The sequence below is a fragment of the Oncorhynchus kisutch genome, linkage group LG7, assembly GCF_002021735.2.
Source record: "Oncorhynchus kisutch isolate 150728-3 linkage group LG7, Okis_V2, whole genome shotgun sequence".
NCBI classification, from domain to species: domain Eukaryota; kingdom Metazoa; phylum Chordata; class Actinopteri; order Salmoniformes; family Salmonidae; genus Oncorhynchus; species Oncorhynchus kisutch.
The window spans coordinates 24021265-24034370 of record NC_034180.2 but is presented as its reverse complement, the minus strand read 5'-3'; the positions used below and the strand labels follow the sequence as shown (position 1 = coordinate 24034370).

The window sequence follows — 13106 nt, the reverse complement described above, 5'->3', positions numbered from 1 at the left end:
CATGGTGAAATCCCTGAGGGGTTTCCTTCCTCTATGGCAACTGAGTTAGGAAGGATGCCTGTATCTTTGTAGTGACTGGGTGTATTGATGCACCATCCAAAGTGTAATTAATAACACCATGCTCAAAGGGATATTCCATGTCTGCTTTTTTCTTTTTTTACCCATCTACCAATAGATGCCCTTTGTTGAGAGGCATTGAAAAACCTCACTTGTCTTTGTGGTCGAATCTATGTTTTAAATTCACTGCTCGACTGAGGGACCTTACAGATAATTGTATGTGTGGGGTACAGAGACGAGGTAGAGATAAAAAAAATCATGTTAAACACTTATTGCACACAGAAGGAGTCCATATAACTTATGTGACTTGTTAAGCAATTTTTTACACTTGAACTTTATTTAGGATTCCCATAACAAAGGGGTTGAATACTTATTGACTCGATACATTTCAGCTCAAAAAGAAACATTCCACTTTGACATCATGGGTTATTGTGTGTAGGCCAGTGACAAAACATCTCAATTGAATCCATTTAAAATTCAGGTTGTAACATAACAAAATGTGGAGAAAGTCAAGAGGTGTGAATACTTTCTGACAGTATTGTACATACTAGCTTCTAGAAGTAGGTGAATACCTGAGGATCGAAACGTGGTCACCAAATCACATGGCAGCATAGATTGCAGTGAGTCTTTATGCCGATTGTCAGACACTTTTATCCAAAGCAATTTACAGACTTGAATGCAGATGTTTCAGTATATGTGATCCCTGTAGTATTTGTCTGGTACAATATGATACTGTTATGTTTAATTACTTTTGATTTCTTAATCTGCCTTATATTCTAACAAGGTACCTGCAATCATCACGTCAACCTCACTTTATTTGACTCTTTATTTGACTTTATTTGGCTAATTTTGAGGCCACCTTATTGTCCTGGCTGCTTGGTTCAGATGACCCTTCTCAGGTTGAACGCAGGTCTCTAGTAGACCCCTCCTCCTCTGATGTCACAGGGAGATGACTGGGAAGTTTGAGGACATTATTTAAGGAGCCAGCTCTCTCTGGAGGTTCAGATGTGATCCCAGGAATACTACACACTTCCAATGAATAGCACCTTTTTCCTTCCCCCTGCAAGAATTTGCCATATGGAATCTTAGATCTCAAGGAAACCGTATTCTACAAATTGTCTGTAAGGTGTGTGTGTGTGTGGGGGGGGGGGGGGCTGTAATGAATGTGTTTTCATACTTTCTTTCAGCTTTAATCCCATAGAGACAGAGATGTTGTGTTGAACGCATGACTGAACATCATCCAAGCTGCAGATATCTAACTTGTCTAAATAAGAGTGGCATACTTTTCTATGAATTGATAACCAAAAACTTAAAACCTGTCTAATTGCATTGTTAGTTGATGTGCTTTTTTCTTATGCATTTCGTCTTATCAACTCCTAGTAATTGTATATCTCTAATTGTTGAAGAAATGTCAAATGTTTTCCTGGTTGCTTATTACATTGTAGGTGTTTGGGTCATCATGCCAATTCTGTTTGCTGTTCTACACCTGTTAGGTAAGCACTGGTTGGTGCAATTCACACACTGAATGTGCCACATCATCTACCTTGTATGAGTTGTCTAGGAAATGTCTTTTTCGGTTTCTCTCAAAATAACAATGGAATAATTCAAAAACGGTCATATCTGATCAAAAAGGCATTGTAGAGTTTTGTCATAATGATGAAATTAGTACTGTGCAAAAATATATGTCAAAGCTTTGTGTTATGAACTATAATATGTAACTAAGATTTCATGAATGCATATTCAATATTATTGAGTGAACTTTGACATTATTGTCAAAGCTTCAATGATCACTTTGTTTAATTCCCACAGGCATTCTGTCTCTGACATGCAGAGCATCTGGATCTGACTCGAGTGGTTAGTGGTTTGAATCTCATAAACACATTTTTTTTTTCTCTGTCAATATTAGGCAGATGAGATACTGTAGGTGTGATAATACTAGTATTCAGGGAATTAACAATGTGTTCATTTTAATGTTTCTCATCTTAATTTGATCCAATGTAGTCCCACAGAGAGACAGTTGAGAACTGCACAGCTCAGCAAGATAGCAAAATATTAAAAAATGTGAGAGTTTATTGATGAACAGTAGCTGCTGTATGTGAAGAAAAATATATATTTGATGGTGTTGTATCAGTGGATTTATTTAGTTTGTTAACCAGTCAGTTTTACTTGGCAGACTCCCAAACCAAATATGATACTTATTTCATTAAGGCAGAAGTGTCAGGATGTTATTGTTGAGAGCCAGTGCTCGAGCCTTGTGGCCTTTGGCTCAGAGACATGTTCAACGGTAAGCCCAGTCTCTGTTTGATTTGGAAGAAATTCCTCAAAAGCAAACGGTAATGTTTATGATTTTTCTTCCAAATGTAATTAACGTAGAGGTGTGACTGAGGGTATTTTGTCTTCAGAGTTGTTCTTGATTATAGCCTGCAGGCTTTGGTATCGAGTTGTGGCTCTGAGGAAGGGAAAGCCATACCAAACGAATAGGTATAGGCTACCTGGCAGAAAACACACAGAGCGCAGGCAGTATTCTCCATTTTATCCTCTCGCTCTATCTCTCTCTTTCTGTCTCAGTTACCACCCCCATCACCTGTACGACCCGTGGGGCAGACCTGACGGAGGAGAAGCAGTTGGTCCTCTGTCCGCCTAACTGCACCCTCTGGAGGGTGTCTGTGTTTGGTTCTCGGGTGTACGCCGCCGTGTCCAGCGTGTGTGGCGCAGCCGTGCACCAGTAAGGCTGGAGGAGATCAATAGCAGGGCTAAGAATAAGAGGCTTTGTGTAGGCCAGGAGAGGGATAATGTTTGGCTAATGCACATGCTATAAAGTTTCACCTCAATCACCTTCTTTTCTTTCTCAACGAGTATTGATGTACAGAGAGAGTCAGTATAGCTTCTACAGCATCTGCATTCTTCATCTATCTTCCCTTCCCTCAAAGTTTGCAGTGACGGGCCGCTTACTACTCATTTACATGTTTCACTGTATTTGACCACTTTTCTCAGGGGGGTGATAAGGTCCTCGGGGGGACCAGTGAAGGTCCACAAACTGCAAGGCAGACAGAACTACCTCGGCTCCTACTCCCATGGAGTCCAATCTCAGGCCCTGTCCAGGTGGACCGCATCATTCACTGTGGCCCGTAGGTGGCGCCAAATACCAAACATGTTTAATATTGTACATTCCACAGGGGAAAATGTGACTCGAAGGCTGAGTAGGCATGAAGAATGACTCGAATGGTATTTAATCATATTCAATGTTGATGTTTTTGAACGATTTGCAATGAAGTGATTTTTCCTTAATGACACGTTTTGATAAAACATCTGACTCTTTGTTGTCAGAATCTGTTAATGTGCCCCAGGAGGTGTCCTCCCAGATAGCCACAACTGTCCTCCCTGCACCAGGACCAGGTACAATTCTAACATGTAGATTAAACTGCCCATGATGGTCACCAATACTACATGGGATACGCATTATATTTTATGGACACATCCTCTCTTGGTCCTCATACCGGACTAGAAGTTGAATTTCAGTGCTGACTACATCTCCAAAAGTACAATTGCTTGATATCTTCATTACTAAATGGTTCTGTTTTCAGACCCTCCAGAGCTACCATTACGTATTCCACAGAGATGCCCGTCTTCCTTATTTACATTACAGATAAGGGTATTTTTATTGAAACTCTTAAAACATGTACGAGCACCACATGCCGTAACCAGAGCCTGTCTGTCTTGCAGTGAAGAAAACATTAAAGAAGCCGGTGAAGAAAATGACTACAGGAGGAAATAGAGGTATGTTTGTGTCATGTTGTGCTTTGCTTTGATTGTGCCGAACATTTTTATTTTGCTTCCATAATGCCCACGTCTTGCTCTCTCCTTCCAGACTGCCAGATGGAGATAGCCCTGCTGCTGGATAGCAGCAACAACATTGGGCAGCGTCGCTTCAACCTTCAGAAGAACTTCATCAGCAAGTTAGCGGTGATGCTAAAGATTGGACCGAATGGACCACATGTTGGTGTGGTGCAAGCTAGGTGAGTCAGTTCATTTGGTGTTCAATTAGCACATTTTCCAATTAGGTGTTATCATTTAGCCACTAACTTCCATAGCAAAACAGTACAGTATTGTATGAAGCTAACACAGCGCTCTTGTCCTTCCAGTGACACACCTCAGACAGAATTTCTCCTGACTAACTATACTCAACCCAAAGATGTGGTGTTTGCCATCAAAGAGGTAGCATACCTGGGAGGCAACACTAACACAGGTTCTTACAGATTTTTATTGCTGGTATACACATAGTACCACATGATGGATTTGCATGCCAAATGTAGTGGGGATTCCCAACAAAGCTCATCTGAGACCATCTTGTCTGTCTGGTCCCCACAGGTAAGGCCATCATGCACACGGTGGAGTCCTTCTTCCAGACGGGGGTGAGGAGAGGTCACCCCAGGGTCATAGTGGTGTTTATAGATGGCTGGCCCTCAGACGACCTGGAAGATGCGGCCGTGCTGGCCAGAGAGTCTGGTATCAACGTGTTCCTGGTGCCAGTGGCCAAGCCTGCCCTGGAGGAGCTAGGCATGGTCAGAGACAAGGACTACATGAAGAAGGTGAGCAGTCTTATTGGCTGCATCCTGTTCTACTTTAGTGGTTTGAAAAATATATGTTCTGGCCCTACCCATAGTCTTTAGCAGATTTTGCTGGGCACCACATACTGTAATGCAAAGATCAATTCACTGGCCTATATCACAGTGATGTCATCACTTACAGTATCCAGCCATATCTGTTGTGTTCTAATCTACATGATGATATGTCACTGACTGACTGTGTTTGTGTGTGCCATGCCAGGCAGTGTGCAAGGACAACGGCTACTTCACATACGCCATACCCAGTTGGTTCGGCACCACCAAGCATGTGAAGCCCCTGGCCCAGAAGTTGTGCTCAGTGGACCAGCTCCTCTGCTCCAAGACCTGCTACAACTCGGTCAACCTGGGCTTCCTCATTGACGGCTCCAGCAGCATCGGGGAGGGGAACTTCCGCCTGATCTTGGACTTCATTACCGCCGTGGCCCGTAGCTTCGACATCTCAGACATAGGGTCACGTGTTGGGGCAGTCCAGTTCACCTATGACCAGCGGATGGAGTTTAACATGTACGACTACCCAGTGAAAGATGATGCCCTCAGGGCCTTGCAGGGGATCCCCTACATGAGTGGGGGCACGGCCACGGGAGACGCCGTTGCCTACGCTACCCAGAACCTGTTCCTGGCCCGCAAGGCTGGCCCTGGGAGGAACTTCCTCATAGTGGTCACTGACGGACAGTCCTATGATGATGTCAGAGGGCCGGCCCTGGCCGCCCAGAAGGAAGGTGTGTGGATTCCTTTTTGGCAAAAGTATTGCCATGTGTCGGGCTAGCATGTAGAACAAGATCAAAATATGTTTGTATGACATAGGAAAACAGCTGAGCTGAAATGTTTTGTCACATTGAGTGCTATTATTAGAGAAATAGGTTTTAGCGACAATGACCGCAGCTATAAGATCATCACTGAACTATCAGATTTCTTAGATGATGCTCTTCCTATTCCAATCACTTCGAATTACAGCACTCGTTTGATCTCATCTCTTCCCCCTCTTCTACAGGGATCACCATCTACTCTGTGGGGGTGGCCTGGGCTCCAATGGATGACCTGCAAACTATGGCGTCAGAGCCCAAGGATAGCCACACATTCTTCACCAGGGAGTTCACTGGCCTGCAGCAGTTCCAGCAGCCCCTTGTAAGGGGCATCTGCAGGGACTTCACTGAGGCCAACTAGGGATAGGTAGCAGAGAGAAGCTGTTTGGGCTCGCTGAAAACCCCAGCAAGACAGGAAACCTAGATGGCACTTTATTTTACAGTACAGAAATTACCAGGTATTTACTGAGAAATAAAATGGTTACTACATAGTAATAACCTATAAATACTTGATTGTTTCTTTGGGATTCATTCAATCAAGTGCCACTTGGCATCCGATGGTTGTATTCTTCAAAGTAGCTATCAGTTTTACCAAATTATTTTCTATTAAATACCAGTGCAAACACAAACAATACCGTAAAAAATAAAGTGCTAGTCACTGTTCAACAACCAGAGTACAGCAGAAGCATTGTAGGTTCACGAGTTCTCAAAACTATCATAGATCAAGTTGGATATTACCTTACTCAACTAGTCTGATATCATTACTCTCAATAATAGACCATATTCATTCATAGGTTCTCAAGATGTGACTAGTTTGGAATATTGCACTATTCATGTTTTATCCAATGTGTATCGTAACTATAGTGAAATACGTTAAGGTAGTTTGTATTTCTTGAACAATCCAAAGCAGGCAAAGCACAGAAACATGTTGCCTATAGACCAAGGTATTCCTTCGCTTTCACCCTCATCAACAATACACTTATACAGTTATCACTTCTCTGCTTGATATGGCTTGTAGTCATATGTATGTTAGTTAAAAGGTAAGGGATGATATTTAGGGAATAAAAGTACCATTAATTATTTCCTAGGCCACAACTGCTAAGCTTCTATGTTACCTACAACAGAATGCTTTCCCAAAGCCAGTTTCTCTTGTATACTGTACCATACTCATAGTACATCTGCATGTTGACCTGTACTTTATAAATTACTTTTTTTTTAATGATTCTGGTTGATTCTATATTTATTACTTTTCTTTCAATGAAGAAGTGTTTTTATTTTACAATTTTTCAATAGATGTGTTTATCATGCAGACTGCATGCAATTAAACACAGACTATGTACAGGTACACCATTTCATATTTATTCTAGACATTTTATATACATTACTTTTGAACTGTTGAATGTGGTACAATCTTTAAAATCTGCTGATTCATAGTTTGTAAATCAAAAACCTTACAAAACATCAACATTCGCAAACTGATCAGAACCTTTTTTTTTGGAAGTCTAGAAAAAAAAAAGACGATTGTATTAATCATGCATGACAAACAAAACAAAAACAGTCTTAGCTACACCGTACGTTTGAAAATAAAACAGTTCTGCGAGATTAAAGGAAAATAGTACAACCAAACAAAACATTGAGTCGTGATTAAGCTTACGTTTGCTATTCCAATCCCTTAATAAAGAAAGTTACACTCCATGCTTGCTTCAAAGCAGTGATTTAACAGAATAAGGCAAACGTATACCTCAGACTGCATTTTATATGAACCTATATGTTTCACTTGTTTTCTATTCACTGTTCCAGTTTCACTTGAGAGCTCAATCTTAGAGATCCTTGGGCCATGTCTGTAGTTGAACGGATAAGACTAACAGAAAGTGAAATAAATAGTATTAAGATGTCTAATAACCTGTGATAAATAAACTCAAATACAGTAAGGTGTACAAAAATATCACATAGTGATAGGATGCTGCAGTTTATTTAAAAAGAGCTCTCAGGAAGCCATTAAAATGGGCTTCTTTTAGTCCTAGTCTTTACTGCCGTGACCTGACGGTGTCAAAGCAATGCATCCAAAGCAATGCATCCTAGGGTTAGGAAGGGCGAGATCAACGAGTGTTTTCTGTGACGGGGAAATAAGTCAGATCAGGGTTGTAGGGGACAGCATGAGCTGTGATGAAGGGTTCAAACCAGGAATAAATATTCATTTTTTTCTTTAAACAAACTATTTTTTCAGTGCTGTTCTGACAGACTATATTTATATAAAAAGGATTATAAAAACTAATTTTTTTTTTACACAAAAATGTAATGTAACCTATGCTAAAGTGAAGTTGTTTCACTTAGATCAATTCATATGATTTTTTCTCTCGCTACATGGTTGTTGAGGGGGACGCCTGTGACTCGTGTTTAGCGTGAACTTGATCCACGCCGCAGGGTTTCCCGGTCGGCCCACCAGGGGCTGTGGCCAAGTCCTGTTATATACCCTTTTCACACTAGCGAGATAAACCGAGCCAAGCTGAGCTGTACTGGCCTGGTCACAAATCCACCATAGTTACTGGAAACATGGTGAAAAGGACAATGTGAAAAGATCATATCTAAGCCAATTCAGTATGGTCGGGGTCAGCCCAGTTGTGTGAATCAGATTGAAAGACTCAGTCCCGACCTCTCGCTCTCTCTCTCACGACCCACTGTCTGACGCATACGACAGCCACTCCATCCATGGTCACTGAAGTATACCTACAGGACAGATCTTAGCTCAGCTCAAACCTAGTCAAAAGGCTACATACACTGGCTTGTTTAACTCCAGCTTTTAACTTACAGTAAATTACAGTTAAATGTTTTTGTGTTCGAAAACAGACAACTGATTGGTCGCTCCTCCACTCACCATGCCTGGCATAAGTCCCCTTGGCACCTGGTTTCTGTCAAGTGTAGAGTTCAATAGGGATGGAGGGAGGCAGCGTCAATGTAGTGTCATAAAATGCTACTCTTGTTACACAAGGCAGTGAAGCAGTCTATTCTTTCTTTGTGTCTACACGCTCAGCTCAGTCTGGCAGAGCAGAGCTTGTCTACTACACAAATACTTTGGCCAGGGCGTCGGCCCCCGCACTTGCTATGTATGCCTTAGACGGGTGGAAGGCAACGTCATAGATGGACTCGTCCGACTTCATGCGGTGGGCAGTGATCTCCTGCACACAGGTCTTACTGTCCAGGTTCCACAGGCGGATTGAACAGTCGTGGCCTACGGAGGAGGAACAAGGAAAGGAAGGTAGGATCAGCAATGTTCTCTCTGGATATCAAGCACAACCTGAATTTTACATGAGTGTGTTGTCATAGGATGCAAATGTGTAGAACAATATTGATACTAGTCTTAGAATCAGAACCAGTAAGCTGGTGACCATCGAATGCTGCCTTTTAAAAATTCCCCACAGCTACGTTGCTTGTACTTACTTCCTGACATCAGGTAGATCCCGTTGGGGTCCACAGCCAGGCTGGTGACAGCATCCAGGTGGGCCACCATCGCATGGATCACTTTACCTACACAAAAGGACAGACATACACAAGTCAGTACAGAGATATGACAGACAGACAGATTACAGAACATGTACAAAACAGTCCCAACTCTCTATATATGACTGGTCTTAGTCATTCTCCCATCTAGGCTCTGATTCACTGAGCTAGTCAGTCAGTCAGAGTAGCTAGCTGAACACTGTGTACTCCCCTGTTCACGTACCTGATTTATTGTCAAAGAACTTGATGTCCCTGTCCTCATGGGCCGTGATGGTGACAGGCAGGGTGGGGTGACTCACTACCTTGTTGATGTGGTTGGCTCCAGGCAGAGCTGAAAACACACAGGTGAGAGAATGGGTCACAACACAGTCACTATTAATACAACACCCGAAATGAGGACAGACCATTAAAACTGTGTACAAAGCTAGTAGTCTAGGATATATGAGATATTTATATAAAAAGAGGAAAAAGCAACCATATCATTAGCAGTTAAAATTATTCAGAGAGTCTAATTTATAATGTTACCCAGTATTTACTTGATTTTCACATAGCATGTTTCTGTATACCCAAACTCCCCATAACATGTTTCTGTATACCCAAACTCCCCATAACATGTTTCTGTATACCCAAACTCCCCATAGCATGTTTCTGTATACCCAAACTCCCCATAGCATGTTTCTGTATACCCAAACTCCCCATAGCATGTTTCTGTATACCCAAACTCCCCATAGCATGTTTCTGTATACCCAAACTCCCCATAGCATGTTTCTGTATACCCAAACTCCCCATAGCATGTTTCTGTATACCCAAACTCCCCATAGCATGTTTCTGTATACCCAAACTCCCCATAGCATGTTTCTGTATACCCAAACTCCCCATAACATGTTTCTGTATACCCAAACTCCCCATAACATGTTTCTGTATACCCAAACTCCCCATAACATGTTTCTGTATACCCAAACTCCCCATAACATGTTTCTGTATACCCAAACTCCCCATAGCATGTTTCTGTATACCCAAACTCCCCATAACATGTTTCTGTATACCCAAACTCCCCATAGAAAATGTAATTCAGTAAGTCATTCTATATGTTCTCCCCTTTCTAACTGAGCTTATGGCCCATAGTCGCCCTGGTTGTGTTGAAAGGCTCTGGTTAAGGGTCGTTGTAGTCCTCCTGCTATATGGTGAAAGGCTCTGGTCTAGGGTCGATGTAGTCCTGCTGCTAAATGATGAAAGGCTCTGGTCTAGGGTTGTTGTAGTCCTCCTGCTAAAGGGTGAAAGGCTCTGGTCTAGGGTTGTTGTAGTCCTGCTGCTAAATGATGAAAGGCTCTGGTCTAGGGTGGTTGTAGTCATGCTGCTAAATGATGAAAGGCTCTGGTCTAGGGTTGTTATAGTCCTCCTGCTAAATGATGAAAGGCTCTGGTCTAGGGTTGTTGTAGTCCTGCTGCTAAATGATGAAAGGCTCTGGTCTAGGGTTGTTGTAGTCCTGCTGCTAAATGATGAAAGGCTCTGGTCTAGGGTTGTTATAGTCCTCCTGCTAAATGATGAAAGGCTCTGGTCTAGGGTTGTTGTAGTCCTGCTGCTAAATGATGAAAGGCTCTGGTCTAGGGTTGTTGTAGTCCTGCTGCTAAATGATGAAAGGCTCTGGTCTAGGGTTGTTGTAGTCCTGCTGCTAAATGATGAAAGGCTCTGGTCTAGGGTTGTTGTAGTCCTGCTGCTAAATGATGAAAGGCTCTGGTCTAGGGTTGTTGTAGTCCTGCTGCTAAATGATGAAAGGCTCTGGTCTAGGGTTGTTGTAGTCCTGCTGCTAAATGATAGGTGCAATAGACTTACTGTTCTCCCCCTGACCGGCGAACACCACGGCAGCCTGGGACGTCTCCAGGTCATAGATCACAGCGTTGCCCGTGTTGAAGGACGCCACCATGTGGGCGGGGTCACAGCCATTGAAGTCCACCGCTGTGGGGATGCCGTGTTCTGTCACACACACACATGCACCAGTTGAAGAGCCTTTTTGCACCTCCAATGTCCGACCTTGGCCACTTGACACAGGGCCGCAGTCAAGTGCCATTGTCATGTCCGTGTGAAAAACGAGCTCCCCACACTACTGGGGAAGTTAAAGTGCGTAGCATTTGGATTGTATGGCTGTCAAATCTATTCTTACCAAATGGATCTCTCTTAGATGAAGGGAGCAGATGAAAGACATCTGATATAAAATTCACTTGTCATTTACAATTACTTTTTACTCCAACTTTGTTCAAACGCCCCGATCAAACCTACAGCGTCATCTGGATAGGTGCGCAACGAAAGTTCATCATTCACCTTCTGCTACTATTTCTGTCAAGCTATCTACGCACAGTTTGACGCACACGTTTGATCAATCCAACGTACGAGCCATACAGAACGCACTGCCTCTGCAACGCTAAAGGCAAACGCAGAGTTCCATTGGAAATGAATGTACTTCTGGTGTACCAAAACACAATGACGCTGTCAGCATGATCAAGGCGTAAGAGAAATGGACATCAGTAAGCTATTGGGCCTTAATAATGCTGTTCTAAGCCTACTTCTATGCCCTGTGTTCTAAGCCTACTTCTATGCGCTGTGTTCTAAGCCTACTTCTATGCGCTGTGTTCTAAGCCTACTTCTATGCGCTGTGTTCTAAGCCTACTTCTATGCCCTGTGTTCTAAGCCTACTTCTATGCCCTGTGTTCTAAGCCTACTTCTATGTCCTGTGTTCTAAGCCTACTTCTATGTCCTGTGTTCTAAGCCTACTTCTATGTCCTGTGTTCTAAGCCTACTTCTATGTCCTGTGTTCTAAGCCTACTTCTATGTCCTGTGTTCTAAGCCTACTTCTATGTCCTGTGTTCTAAGCCTACTTCTATGTCCTGTGTTCTAAGCCTACTTCTATGTCCTGTGTTCTAAGCCTACTTCTATGTCCTGTGTTCTAAGCCTACTTCTATGTCCTGTGTTCTAAGCCTACTTCTATGTCCTGTGTTCTAAGCCTACTTCTATGTCCTGTGTCCTCACCTTTCTCTGCGTTGTAAGTGCTGATGCATGGGTTCTTCTCCTGGGGGTTCCACAGCTTGACGGTTCCGTCTGCGGAGCAGGACAGCAGGCGGTTCTTGATGCCACTGTAGGCCAGCCCCCACACAGCATCAGTGTGGCCCAGCCAGGTTCCAGCCAGGACGCTGGGGTCTGAGGCGTTGGAGGAGGGGACAGGGTCAGTGATACCCATACAATAAGAGAGGTAAAACAGCTCTTTGATTACTCAAGGGTGCGATTGGAACAAAATGAAGGGATAGAAAATAGAAGTCAACTCATCAATTCAAATAATATGATGCCACAATTAAAGTGTTCCTGACTTCTGTTACTGTGGTCAACGTCTGAAGGCACAGAGGCTAGACAGATACATTGGCCACGCTAAAGAGGGGCTGAGGATGTGTCAACCTTACCGTAGGTGTCATAAGGGTCCACGTTGGAGCTGGGGATGTTCCACCACTGTATTGTGTGGTCAATCCCTCCACTGTAACACTGCTCTCCACTGGAGGTCATAGCCAGGGACAGAACAGGCCCACTGAGGAGAGGAAAGGCGTATCAGAAAGGTGACATTTCATAACAATGCTTACACCGTGAGAGAAAGCCATATGCAAAACATGACAACAGTTTTTCCTGACTGATTGAAAATAGTTTTATCGTATTATTATAAACAATGACCACAGTTCCTTCTGGTTATTAGATACTTACACATGGGCTCTGAATGTATAAATGGGCTCCACATCGAAATAGGCACTTCTAAAGAAGAAACAAAGTTCTTTAAAAAAAGGTTTCTCGGACCGATTTTATTTAATGAGACATTCCATAATGACAAGATATCCAACAGTGTGTGTACTTTTTGGCAGGTACGGTCTTCTGTAGGTTCCACAGTTTGAGTGTGTGGTCCTCAGACACGGTGACCAGGACAGGCTCTACAGGATGGAAGGCCAGAGCCCTGACCCCGTCAAAGTGGCTGCGCAGGGTGTACTTGGGATTCCACGTCTTCCTGAACGTGTCCTTATTGGCTGGCAGCTAAAAATAGACCCCGGACAGGGGAGGAAAAGAGAACAGCAACTTTAAACAACTGTGGAGT

General features: G+C 43.1%; 2 protein-coding genes across 2 annotated transcripts in view; one reads left to right on the top strand and one right to left on the bottom strand.

The window, feature by feature from the left end:
* The first annotated feature begins 595 nt into the window (after positions 1 to 595).
* coch (coagulation factor C homolog, cochlin (Limulus polyphemus)) lies at positions 596 to 6708 on the top strand. The gene is made up of 12 exons (XM_020487761.2): positions 596 to 1183; positions 1503 to 1550; positions 1867 to 1911; positions 2626 to 2782; positions 3052 to 3185; positions 3385 to 3453; positions 3781 to 3834; positions 3926 to 4073; positions 4200 to 4303; positions 4426 to 4646; positions 4885 to 5401; positions 5674 to 6708. The coding sequence occupies exons 2-12, from the start codon at positions 1517 to 1519 to the stop codon at positions 5844 to 5846; spliced, it is 1656 nt and encodes a 551-aa protein (XP_020343350.1). The 5' UTR covers positions 596 to 1183; positions 1503 to 1516; the 3' UTR covers positions 5847 to 6708.
* A 114-nt stretch (positions 6709 to 6822) lies between these two features.
* The window catches only part of strn3 (striatin, calmodulin binding protein 3), a 24921-nt gene continuing 18637 nt past the window's right edge, over positions 6823 to 13106 (bottom strand). Inside the window, exons 9-16 of the mRNA XM_031828713.1 lie at positions 12870 to 13045; positions 12725 to 12772; positions 12433 to 12554; positions 12008 to 12175; positions 10817 to 10957; positions 9207 to 9314; positions 8924 to 9010; positions 6823 to 8714 (exon numbers count right to left, since the gene is read on the bottom strand). Coding sequence (XP_031684573.1) covers positions 8545 to 8714; positions 8924 to 9010; positions 9207 to 9314; positions 10817 to 10957; positions 12008 to 12175; positions 12433 to 12554; positions 12725 to 12772; positions 12870 to 13045 — 1020 coding nt within the window. The 3' untranslated portion in view covers positions 6823 to 8544. The remainder of the gene's footprint in view (positions 8715 to 8923; positions 9011 to 9206; positions 9315 to 10816; positions 10958 to 12007; positions 12176 to 12432; positions 12555 to 12724; positions 12773 to 12869; positions 13046 to 13106) is intronic.

Excerpts from the sequence above, each read along its gene's own strand:
- coch (XM_020487761.2), top strand. The coding sequence starts at position 1,517 with ATGCCAATTCTGTTTGCTGTTCTACACCTGTTAG. Across the intron at positions 3,835-3,925 it reads GACTACAGGAGGAAATAGAG|ACTGCCAGATGGAGATAGCC; the intron begins GTATGTTTGTGT and ends CTCTCCTTCCAG. Across the intron at positions 4,647-4,884 it reads ACAAGGACTACATGAAGAAG|GCAGTGTGCAAGGACAACGG; the intron begins GTGAGCAGTCTT and ends GTGCCATGCCAG.